The sequence below is a fragment of the Beta vulgaris genome, chromosome 7, assembly GCF_026745355.1.
Source record: "Beta vulgaris subsp. vulgaris cultivar EL10 chromosome 7, EL10.2, whole genome shotgun sequence".
In the NCBI taxonomy this organism is placed as follows: Eukaryota; Viridiplantae; Streptophyta; class Magnoliopsida; order Caryophyllales; family Amaranthaceae; genus Beta; species Beta vulgaris.
This window is the reverse complement of record NC_079208.1, coordinates 1,268,129-1,280,344: the sequence shown is the minus strand read 5'-3', so window position 1 is coordinate 1,280,344 and position 12,216 is coordinate 1,268,129. Positions and strand designations below refer to the sequence as shown.

Sequence of the window (12,216 nt, the reverse complement as noted above, 5' to 3'; positions counted from 1 at the left end):
CGGTTTGTAACTTATTGAGAACAAGATGTCAGTGAAGACCATAATTCTTGCATACTCAAAATTTGATTGGTCGACCGATAGGATCCTTCCAAACAGTTATCGTATCCCCATGCAAATAAAGGAGTGTCATAAACCCTAATCCAAGTTTGCTTCAACAATGGGGCAACCTTCTCAATGACATTACAGTTTATCTTCCTGTGATTCGAAGATGGTGGTGGAGGAGGTGGTGGAGGAGGGGTGGGAAGTGATGTTTAGGTTGATGGGTGTATGGTGTTTTTGGATTTGTCTTCTTCGAAGGAGGGTTGAGAGTGTTGTCACATGCGTTATGTAGGACTAGGACCGATGGTTAAAGGAGTGACATCAAGAGGCAGTTAGTACCCTTAGCTATATATTATCATCAGATAAGCTTTACCAAGGAGCGAAAACGCGTTCTAAGCACAAACTTAAGCATCAAACTCAGACTTCAGACTCAGACTCAAGGTTGATAAGGGCATAAGCAGGGACTTTTGATTGAGAAGCGAATACCTGAGCATCTGCAAGATACTTTCGGTCATGGCAAAATAGTAGCCTCAAAAATGCCTATATGATGGGAAAACTGAACGTAAAGCTAAGCATCAAGCTCATCTGATAAGTTCGGCATCATTGTCTATGATGGAAAATGCATCATTTTGCAGCGCAAGTAGGCAGCAATAAAACCGGCTATCTGCAAATCAACATAGACTATGCTACTTAGCTCCAGGAGAGCAAATTAGCTACAAATTAGGTACGCAACATTATGCACATACAAATCTTGGGATTATCTCGGAACGAAATCAAAAGAGCCAACATCAATAACAGGAGATTGGAACAAATCGGAACTTTCCTGCTCAAATGACATGGAATATAAACCAGGGAAAATGCGACGGGGACAAAATTCAGTGATCTTACCATCATTTTTTTTTTCTTTTTTCCGTGGATGCACTAAAAGCATGCATGCCCTCTTTTGTATTCTAACCCATTGCTAATGTAAGTAAACATCAATCTTCCTCATAGTAAAAACTAAGAAGATAGATACAATGCTTCCAGTGTATCTGAACTGCCCTCAAAAAAAGAGGCTAGTTACCTCATCAAGAACAGGTGTATTAAGAAGTACCCTCATAAGTTTTTTTTTTTCCTCTTTGTTCTTTTTTACTTTTTCCAGTTTTCATTCAAATGACCAAAGTGACTGTACATTTGGGGGTGAATATAAGCCACCAATAGGAGATTTGACAACAGATGGGTTTCGAACGCCCTTGACAGACCACTCATTCCTGCCAAAAGAATAAAAATAGAAAATCATCAGACAACCAATGTGACAAGAGAGAATGCAGCGAACAATATACAAATATCATGTCACAATTTGTGCTTGCTGCCAATATGTGGACAGTCAGCTAGTATACTGCAATCTAAAGGCGCGCAGTTGACAAGTTTTCCATTTCTTTACCCCTATTTATGTTTGGGGGCAAGGGATGTAGAGATCAAAGAGTTTTTTGCGAGATTAATGTCACAAAAAGGTCAAGCAATATTCTACGAAAATACATAGAGAAGGAACCCAACATACAACGTCAAGTCGTCAACAGTTAGCTTGAATGTAGTTAATGTGACAGTAATAGAATAGCAGAACCAAGTACACGCATTGCTCTACCTACACAGCAAAAGTCAAGGAAAGCTTTTTTCTAGAAGGCTAAATAGGATTAAGCGTGAAAATCACAACTGAATAGTGAACTTATGCTGAACACTCAAAGACACACTCCAGTAGTGAAAGAACGCATGACTTAAGAGCGCAGTTGTGTAAGCCTTTCCCTGCAACAATAGAAATCATACCCTTTCCCTCCCCACAAACACGAAAAGACAAAAACAATAGAAACAATAAGAAAAAAGAAGATAAACTAAATATAAAAGGTGTCTTTTTCTGCACAAACAAAGCACAAGCATACGTGTATAAATAGGTTAAGAGTCAAACGAGAAAGCCCTTAAAAGAATACTTCCTCCGTGTCTAAATAAGTGCAACATTTCCCATTTTAGGAAATGTCATAATAAGTACAACACAGCTCAAAATGGAAAGTTTTTACTTCAATTTACAGAAATGTCATTACTTGATTCCCTCAACGACTTAATTAATCTATCATCTACCAACCTAAAGACCATTAATTTATCAACCCACCCAACCAACCAACCCACCCTCATCTCAGCCACCCATCTCTCTCTCTCTCTCCTCAACTCAACTTCTCCATCTCTTCAACTCAACCAACCCACCCGACGCCACCACCAACCCGGCACCACCACCATCCTCAATAGTCAATACCACCAACCCACCAGTATCTCCCCGACACCACCACAACCACACCTCTCTCATCTCAGCCACCACGCCCACACCTAGCCTCCTCTTGCATCCTCCATCACCCCCAAATTAAACTACCTTTTCCCCCTAATTCAGCCCTTCAAACCCTTAAAACTCACCTTTTAAGAACTACCCATGAACATTTAGCCTGCATTTCGGGTCTTGCGAAAGGGCCGCTCATTTGACGGGATCTTCAGGTTCGAATTGGCATCTGGGTTGCTTAGTTTGGGGGATTTTAAGGTTTTATTGGCTGATTTGTGTGTGAAATTGGAGAGAAATTATTTGGTTTTAAGGGTTCGAAAAATTGGAGAGAATTTTGTTTTCAGGGCAATTGACGATGGTTGTTGTGTTGCTGCAATGGTGGTGGTGGGGAGAGACAGCAGATGCCGGTGGTGGTGGTGGTGGTGGTGGTTGAAGCGTTTGGTTAAAAAGGTGGTGGTGGTGGTGGTGGTGGTTGAAGGGTTCGGTTAAAAAGGTGGTTTAGAAGGGGATGAGGGTTTCGGGGGTGGTTTCCAAGGGAGGGTGTTGGTTTCGGTGTTGGGGGAAGGGAAATGGGTTTTTCGATGTGCAGGTTCGGGGGAGAGTTTCCAGTGGTGGTGGCGGTGGACGGTGGTGGCGTAGTGGTGGATGGCAGAATTAATTATAAGATTAATAGCCAAAAAGACTACAATACATTTTCATCTTCATATGCAAAACTTCATTATAAAGAGCCAGCTCGTCCAACTTAAATAACATTGCAAGAGTCTGCATACACAATTCTCCAACATTAGATAACGAAGTACTAATTCGTACTTCTAAATGGTGGTGAAGTCATAGGCTATTAAGTTGCCTTCAAGTCAACACTCTTTGTGGAACAAGCTCTTTGCAATTTCAGGGTAAGGCTGAAAGAGCTTCAATACAATTGTAAAGAGAATTTATGGTTGATTCTATCTATTATCTAACCCTTCCCTCGGCTAGGCATGTTGAGGCGATTTTATTGCATGCTCAGGTAGAAGAAGCAAGGAGTCGCAACTCGCAAAATAGAGATAACAAAGACAAGGAAAAGAAAATAAATCTTTTAGGTAATTGGTGACATATCTTTCAGTTCTTATACCTGCCTCAAATAGTTAAAGGCACGATTCTTCTCTCTTCTCCCATCCCTTAATGTTAACCACACTACAACTTTGCCCATCAATATCTTCAATTATATATTATTAAAAATTATTTCATCAAAAAATAATATCAAAAATTTTTTAAAAAAATTATTTTGAAAATATACATTGAGATTGACCCAACAACTAAAAAAGTGACATTTATTTTTACAAGATTGTAATTAAAAATGATCAAAATTGATATCCAAGTAGCGTCGAAAAGTCAATATGATGCATCTATTAAGAAACAAAGAATGTATGGATGTCCCAAATCGTTTTGCATTTCCTTAATATGGATGTCCCAAATTGTTTTCGCAATTCTCTTTTGGGTTTGAATTGCCTAAAAAACCCTTATGGGTAAATCTTAATTGATGCTCTATTTCTCTCCTTAACGTCGTCACATGCCCCACTATCCATTGTCAAATATTTCAACATTCACAGGCCACGCTCCACCTAATGTAGTCTCAAACTCTCAATTTAGTCCTAACACCAATTGTGAAAAGATTCGGGGAAAAGAGAGAAATAATTTACTATTAGAGTAATACTTCCTACAATCTTTACAAATCTTCGTACATCCAATTTCATTGGTTCCATAAGGTTCTTGCATTTACTTTATTCGATCCCTGGTATGAATTTATTTCCACATTATCCTCCCTTATCGCACCACATGGGGGACCCATTTTGGTCCACAATCTCTAACCAATTTCCTCTTCTACCAAAAAAGTCTATTAGGTTTCCAAGTACCACCAGCTCTCCTTTCCTTGGATCCGTTGCCACAGCAACCACAAAGATCTTTAAGCAACCGGAGTAACAACTAACAGCCTAAACACTATCACAATAAACCAACTACACCTCAGCAGAGCATCAGAGCAACAAAAAGGCATCCCTTTGACAAGGGCTTCAACAGGGTGGCGCATAAGAGAACCAAAGGCATTCGCCAGTGAAAAATACTAATTTAACTCTTGACATAGATCACTAAAGCAGAATTGAGATGAAATATGCCTGTTGAATGCTGTACAAATCACCCAACTAGTAGTAAATCAGATACCCTTGCCTCAAACAATTACCCCCCTTCCAAAGATAAAAGGAAAGAAAGATACTGCTCAAACACTAAATAGACCTGCGCAGCACCACCTTAAAAAGAATACCAGCAGTTGCTCATAGCCTCCACCCCAACCCCCCACCCCCCACCCCACCCCAAAAAAAAATAAAAAAAATAACATCTACGTAAACTAATTATCAAACTTAGCATTCTAACAGCTATGAGGTGCAATCATGACGGACATGGAACATAGGCATATCGTGGACCCATCATGAAGAAAAGGCACATAGGTGAAGCGAACACACTAAATAGGCATGACAACAAACTACTCCCAGCATCCCATATTAGCTGCCACAATTTCTTTCATGGGTTGTCCAAATTTATTTGCCACATACCCTTTTGGCAATCCCTTCTCTCTACTTTTCTCTAGAATTGGGCCTCACACCTGCCCACCCACATTTATATCTCAAGTAGTTTTTCATAAATCCAAACAAAATAAACCACTAGAAAAAGAGAATATTTCAGGAAGCAGAAAACAATGCTGCCATGCGCATTCGGAATAAGTATGGATGAAATTTACATCCAGTTCTGCTAATTTTGAAGCTCTGTTTTCATAAACAGAACAAAAAATAATTAAGAAATAAGGAAATAGATATATGCTAAGAAGCTAAAAAGGGAATATTAAGCAATTACTAAGCATTAATAATACCAAAGTGCGGGTGATTTTGTCATAAATTCCTAAACTAATATCACTTTAGGAAATGTATCTAATGCTTATATAAACCCTTAGGGCTACATATATCAAAACCGTAAATAAAATTTAAAAATCTACTGGTATAATATGTATTCAAATTTTAGATAGAAGACAAAAAAAAATGACCTAACTGGGGATTCAGATAGATAGAATTCTTTCTTTTCTTTTTTTTTTGACGGGCAGATAGACAGAATTCTGAACGGGTGTAATATGATTGTGAATAACGGTTGTGACTTACTAGTTCTATAAAGGAACTTCTTAAACAACGTAGAAATTAGAAGCAAAAAATCATTACATTGTGAAGGAAAATACTTCTTTCTCCATTGACAAAGAAGATAAATGATATTTATCAAATCTTATATAGTAAAGTCCAGCCGATCAGTTAATTGCCTACTATAAGATAACTAATTTGACTTAACTTAGAGATCCTATCTACATTGACTTCCATATCAGAATTGTCTAGGTATTCCAGAATTTTAGCATCTAAGCTAGATAAATTTGGCTGATAGCGTATAGTATGCTTGGTTGCAAAAATGATATTAAATTCTAGAGCCTGAATTTAACTTTGACTATTCCCGAAGGCCGAAAGTATGGCTCCAATTCTGGAAAAACTCAAGTGCCATCCAACAAGTTAATAGGGGTTGGCAAGAACCCTTCCTCTAGCAAAACCAAATATTCAGCCCAAACTCCATTAAAGCCAACAAATATTTCTCTCATCCGTCATCCTTCTTCTTGCTTATATAAACGTTATCTTTTGCAAATGGAAGTGAGTATCACTATCAATACATTTTCACATAGTTATAACAGAGCCTCTCAAGGATCCACGTATGATGTAGCAAAAGACATGCACATAGAGAAAATGTATGGCATACCCGCCTATGGATCTGTAATAGACTAGCCTAGGGAGAGGGGCACTTTTGGTATTTGATAATTAGTTAGTTTTAATTGTAACTTGAATAATAAGTTAGGGAATTAGGGAGGAGATATCTCTATAGATAGAATAGTATATGGAGAGAGAGGGGATGTTGAATATTGAGTAGTATTTTGGGTGAACTTTTAAGAGTTCTTTTGGGAGAGAGCAAGCCTCTCGAAAGCTTGTATACACTATCTTTATTTTACTGTTTTTCAGAAAAGTATCAATCAAGTCCATTTTACTTCTTAATCTTCTTCTCTAATCTGTCCTAGTGATGTCACTTCATCACAGAATCCTATCTGGAGTGTCCGATATACAATCACAAGATTGGATGAGTCACAGAAGTTTCAAAAAAAAAAAGCAGACAATTCTACAGTATGGAAATGTAACTTTCATGGAGCTTCTGTATAACAAAGTAAAGATAGACATAAAAGAATGCCAGATTTTATATAAATCAATTTTTTTATAACAAAGAAGAGAGAAAAATCAAGAACATTTTTCCCCTCAAATAGTGACACCGGAGCAGGAAGAAAGGTACATAAGACACTGAAGATAAGACAGAGGAGATGATTCGGCACAACAAATTTGATGCTTTTGTAAAAAGGTCCAAAGAAGGTCTTAAGATCTCTAATGATCCTCACCGTAATGCACAAAAGTTGCAACATAAAATGATGTAAGCCAACATTAAGCATCACAGCCCTATAGGCCCACAACCAATATACATTTAATAAAAGATGTGATACATGTATCCACCCAACAAAAGTTATCTCACAAAATTAGCAAACAATTGCAAGCGGAAGACACACGCAAAGTCACTGAATCTTGAATGTCAGATGTACGCATAGCAGGGTTTTGGCTTTGACTTTATGTACTCACGTAACAGGGCGCAGATATAATAGTAACACTGCAATAGATATGATCCCCCTCCGTCAAGACGCTAAAAAAGAGATAAGAACCACCTATCGAAAAGGAAGGGGATCAAGCAATAATTCTCTGTATTGCTAACACGGTGGGAAATTCTGATCCAGCTAACAGCATAAAATGATGTATAGACTAGTGCATATGACAAAAGAAATTACGTGTGATTACTCATCTACTTTCTAGCAACTGAATATCAAAGAGTAAATGAAGAAATAGCATGGTAAAGCATAAAGATCATAACTCACTTGGACCAACTGGGTGTGGATGGATCAAGAGCATTCACTCCAGCCCCACTAGAACTCACACATAAATTATTCTTCTCAGAAGCTTCCTCTGTAGGACTAATAGGAAGATGGCTTTCACTGCTACAAAGCGGCGGAAAAAAGGCCGCTTGCATCCATTGATCTTGATTTTTAGAGCTAAAAGCAGAGACACCAAATGCACTACAATTTTGGGCATTTTCCATCAGGACATTCTGATGAGAATTTGTTCCAGAAGCAAAAAGATCCTCTTTAGAAAACAAAGAATTTGTAGTCTTTTGCAGTGATTGATGAATCATATCTTCACAGTTCAGTCTGCTTCGCTCTAGTGGTGTACTCCAGTTGGCTGAACCTCCAACCATACTTAACCCATCAGGACCAAGAGGAGAAGAATTCCACATATGCCATGTTCCCTTATCATTGATATCATTCAAGTCAGCAGCTGGGAGAAATGGCATATCAAGGGCCCTCGGACTACTAGAGAAGTGGCTAGGGTTATTCGGCTTTTCATCAGCAACTCTCAGTCGGGACAATGGAGATTCGATTGGAGAAGGCCTGGTGACTTCCAAAGGGGTGGAAACATTGATCAACGGATAAGGTTTGCCAATTTCATCTTTTACAAAGCTATTGCCACGGTCCAGCTGAAAATTATCAAGTGATTCGGATACAGGCCCAAGAAGTGACACAGGATCGGGTTCATAACATGGATCCTCGAAAAGCTCTGGCTCTTCCGGCAATATATCATGAGGCATGTCCAAAACATTAGAAAACAATGAGTGCTTTGCATCAGGTGGGCAACTGTTAGTCAGAGGCCCATTTGAAAAGGAGGGGAGCATAAATGGAGATGGGAAATTGATTGGGTTATCATAGAGCGGCATAGACGATACTGAGCAAGGTAAGTGGGCACTTTGACCTTCTGCTTGAGATTTTGAACTCGGTCTGCTAATGGCATTTGGATGGGAGGCTGGATGTGGAGTAAATAATTGTTGCCACGACTTTGGTTGTGTCTTAGGTTGCATATCTGAAAAGACCTGGAGCGCAAGCAGCTTAAACTTGTCAATATCATAACCAATATTACATTATGTTCAAGTCCCCATATCTACAAACAACAAGTATTTATAGACTAAGTTGTCAGCTAGAAGAGGAACCATATCCCTCCCCAGTCCCCACCCCCCAACACCATTTCCCCCTGCCCCCCAAAAAAAGAACAAGCAATAACCAAAGAATGCAAACAAATAAACAGCATGCTTACAGGACGAGTACTGCTTTTATCATCTGCATTCGTAAGGGTTCTCCCAGGCAGACGCTCTGGTGGAAGAAAATCACGTCTGCTGTTGGTCATTAAGGGATTATCTCCAGAACCATTGGGCTTGATTTCTTTAGAAGAGGGAACTGTAGGTGGGGCAGCTTTGCCAAAAAAACCACTGCCAGTAAATGCCTTGGAAGAAGACAAGAAGGTACCTCTCATACGGTCAAAATATCTAGCACCAACATTCCCCCGGCTAAAATTGTTTGCAGGATTACCCTTTGCTGCATAACCTGCTTCAGCATTTTGACCCTTCACACTGTCTACTGCAGACTTCGGCGACTCCCGTCGATCAGACTCGTTCTTTCTTTCAATGTCACGTTTCCTGTCATTTTCCTTCCCCGGCTTCTTTTCTGTCTCCTCCACATCAGAGTTGCTTTTACTAGATCCTTTGTCTTTTTCCTTTCTTCTCTCCTGTCGCCTTTTCTCAGCTTCCCTCTTACTGTCTTTCTCCCTTAATGAAGAGGTTCCTTTGGCACGATTCTCAGCCTCTATCTTCTCATCCCGCAACCTCCTGCGCTCCTCAACCAATCTCGCCACCTCCTCCCTTTGCTTCCTCTCTTCCTCCTCCAAAATCTCTTTCTCTAATCTAGCTTGCCTCTTCTCTTCAGCTTTCCTACGAGCTTTCTCACCTCTGCTCTCTTGACCTGTGCTGCCATTCTCACCCTTCTTAGACATCATCCCCCTGTGATCAGCATCTGATGAAGAATCCGCTGAGGAGCTAATCCTAAAGAGCTTTCTACAAAGCCACCTTATGCTCAACAAAAAAGACGTCAAAAGTTTACAACTGAAAAAGTAAACACCTGAATAAGACTGCTCTGCCAGGCATGATTCACTTCTGTCAAACAATCCAACACCATTCTTCCGTTGTGTAAAAGAAGACTTAACCGGAAAAGAGCCATTAACCACCCAACTCCCATTCTCTATCCATTCTTGACTGCACAGTGATACATTATCCGTCCAGGGCTTCCCATTCAATATCTTCCCACCCTTACCAAACAAGTCATTAATAATCCCAGAATTCGAAATACCAGGAGGAACAGGCAAATCAAGAACCGGTCTTTTCGATATATGCCCACAATACGAACACATAAACTTCCCCCCACCCGGATTCTGATCCCGATAAGGTGTCAAGCAGTTCCTGCACTTCCTAGTAGCAGTTTTTTTACGCTTCTGCAACTCCAACGCCTCATTCCTCTTCCTCTCCCTCAAACGAGCATTCCTCCTCACACGCCAAGCAGACAACTGTGGCATCAAAACCTCATACCAAAACAATGTAACCAACAATACAAACACACAAGCCAACCTCGGGGATGTAATCTCGAACCTAAAAGCGGGCGGTAAGAGCTGAGATAAAGCCCATAGCCCTATAAGTGGAATAACTAACCAAGGCAGCATCGTAGCAACCCTGCGCGACCACTTCTGAATCACACAGAACATACACATTATCCCCCTTAACCTACACCTATCTTCCCCCAATTTTCTTCCAGCTGTATAAACCCTAATAACAACAACAACAACAACACATAAAAAGTCAAGAAATTTCAGCTTCTTTTCCAAATCCCTCAAAAACTCAAACTCCTTCTCTTTCACAATATCATCAACTACTAACCCTAACTCATTCAAACCTAACCCTCATTAAATTAATCAAACAATCCCCCAATCACACGACAAACCTAAAATTCCCTCATTTTTCAAACAATCCCCCAATTCAAATCAATTTCTTGGGTTTCTTTCAATCGAGCTTCGAAATTGCATAAAAATCAAAATAAAAACCAAAAAATTTCACAAAAATTTGAAATTGAAAATTGTTTCTAGAGAGAAAGACTTACAAATTGTTGTAGTGCCCGCCAAAGATTGAAGATGATGAATATTGAAAAAGAAAAACGATTTGATTGATTGAAATGTGAGAAATGGTGAGGAGAGAGAAAGAAGAAGGTAAGCAACCGAGTTGAGGCTGAGTCGACTCGGATAAAAAGGGGCCAGAGCTCGGTTTTCTTGCTCGTCTTTCGTTGTTGTTCTTTTTTCCTTCTTTTGGATTTTCGGTTTACCAGTAAAAAAAGGAAGAGAGAGAGAGTAGTGTATAAACCAAAAAGATAAGAGGATATGAAGAAGAATTAAGAAAGTGTGTATTTTATTTTTATTTTTTAATATTTTTTTTTTGGTTTGAAAAATTAACTTGGTTAATTGAAGATTGATGAGAATATGAGGGGATTAATTTGAGAAAGTAATTTTTTTTTTTTAGGTTTTAGAAGTAATTAGGTAATGTTGGATTGTGGTGATTGTTTAACCTCAATTGCTACAGGAATACCGTTTAGTTGACCTATACTTGTTTGAACAGCTTCAGTTAAATTTGTAGGGGGAAGTTGTAGATGATTGTGGATCATGTGATGTTATAGGTTGAAGATCGGTTGTGGCTTATGGTAGAAGGTTGAAGAGAATGTAACGAGTTAAAGTTTTTTAGGTTTCATAAGTAATTAGATAATGTTGGATTGTGGTCATTGTGGTAATTGTGGCTTATGTGACGTTATAGGTTGAAGATTGGTTGTGGCTAGCTTATGGTAGAAGATTCAAGAGAATATAACGAGTAAAAGTTTTTTTTAAGGTTTCATAAGTAATTAGGTAATGTTGGGTGATTGTGGGGGAATTATAGATGATTGTGGTTTATGTGACGCTATAGGTTGAAGATCGATTGTGGCCTATGGTAGAAGATTAAAGAGAATATAACGAGTAAAAGTTGTTTTTAGGTTTTAGAAGTAATTAGGTAATGTTGGATTGTGGTGATTGCAGAGGAATTGGAGATGATTGTGGGTTATGTGCCGTAGGTTTTTGAGCTTCGATGATGTAGTTGGGAGTGGGGTAACTTGTTAGTTTGGGTAAGAAAAAGGACGGATTGTATTTTGAAGGAGGGGGAAAACTTTTGGGAGGAGGAAAAAGGAAAGGTTCAAATTGAATACGTTATGATTTATAGATCAGATGGTGAGATGGTGGTGAAGGGTATGGTGTTTGGAGGTCATCGTTGGGGAGGCTACATGGTTGAACAAATTGTTGTTGCAACTCATGAACTTGTGGGGTGGAGAAAGGATAAATTTAACAACTTTAGGAGGAATATGGATGAGATTGTGAAGATTAGCAGTTGCTTTTACTTCCGTTCTCCTTAACTTTTGATGTGGCATGCTCTTGTAGGGGATACTAGTAGATATTGTTATTTTTAGGCTCTAAACAACAATGTTGTGCTTTTCCGCAGGATCATACTTCTACCCAAAAGACCTACACTAGTTTAAGGTGTCCACCTCTATATAAAGAATGTTTTGTTCTCCTCAACTTCCAATGTGAGATATCCAAGACCGAGAAGGTGCCTAATATCTTCGACCCATCTCGCTAGCCGCAAGTCACCCATCCCATCGCAGGTTTTCACCCATATATCTGGATCAGGTGTGTGGATAATCAACTCACCCATGAATAATTGCTAGCTCTATTTTAGAGAAGTAATTCAAATTAAAAGTGATCAACATGGGCTCCAACCCAATC

The 12,216-nt window shown here is 39.2% G+C and overlaps 1 protein-coding gene across 1 annotated transcript; it reads right to left on the bottom strand.

Annotated features, from left to right (window-relative positions):
- Positions 1–1,006: 1,006 nt before the first annotated feature.
- On the bottom strand, positions 1,007–10,793 carry LOC104898196 (hypothetical protein). Its single transcript, XM_010685236.4, has 4 exons — positions 10,518–10,793; positions 8,632–10,186; positions 7,365–8,410; positions 1,007–1,289 (listed from the first exon to the last, which is right to left on the bottom strand). Exons 2-4 carry the CDS (start codon positions 10,129–10,131, stop codon positions 1,184–1,186), a joined length of 2,652 nt encoding a protein of 883 aa, XP_010683538.2. The 5' UTR covers positions 10,132–10,186; positions 10,518–10,793; the 3' UTR covers positions 1,007–1,183.
- Positions 10,794–12,216: the final 1,423 nt, after the last annotated feature.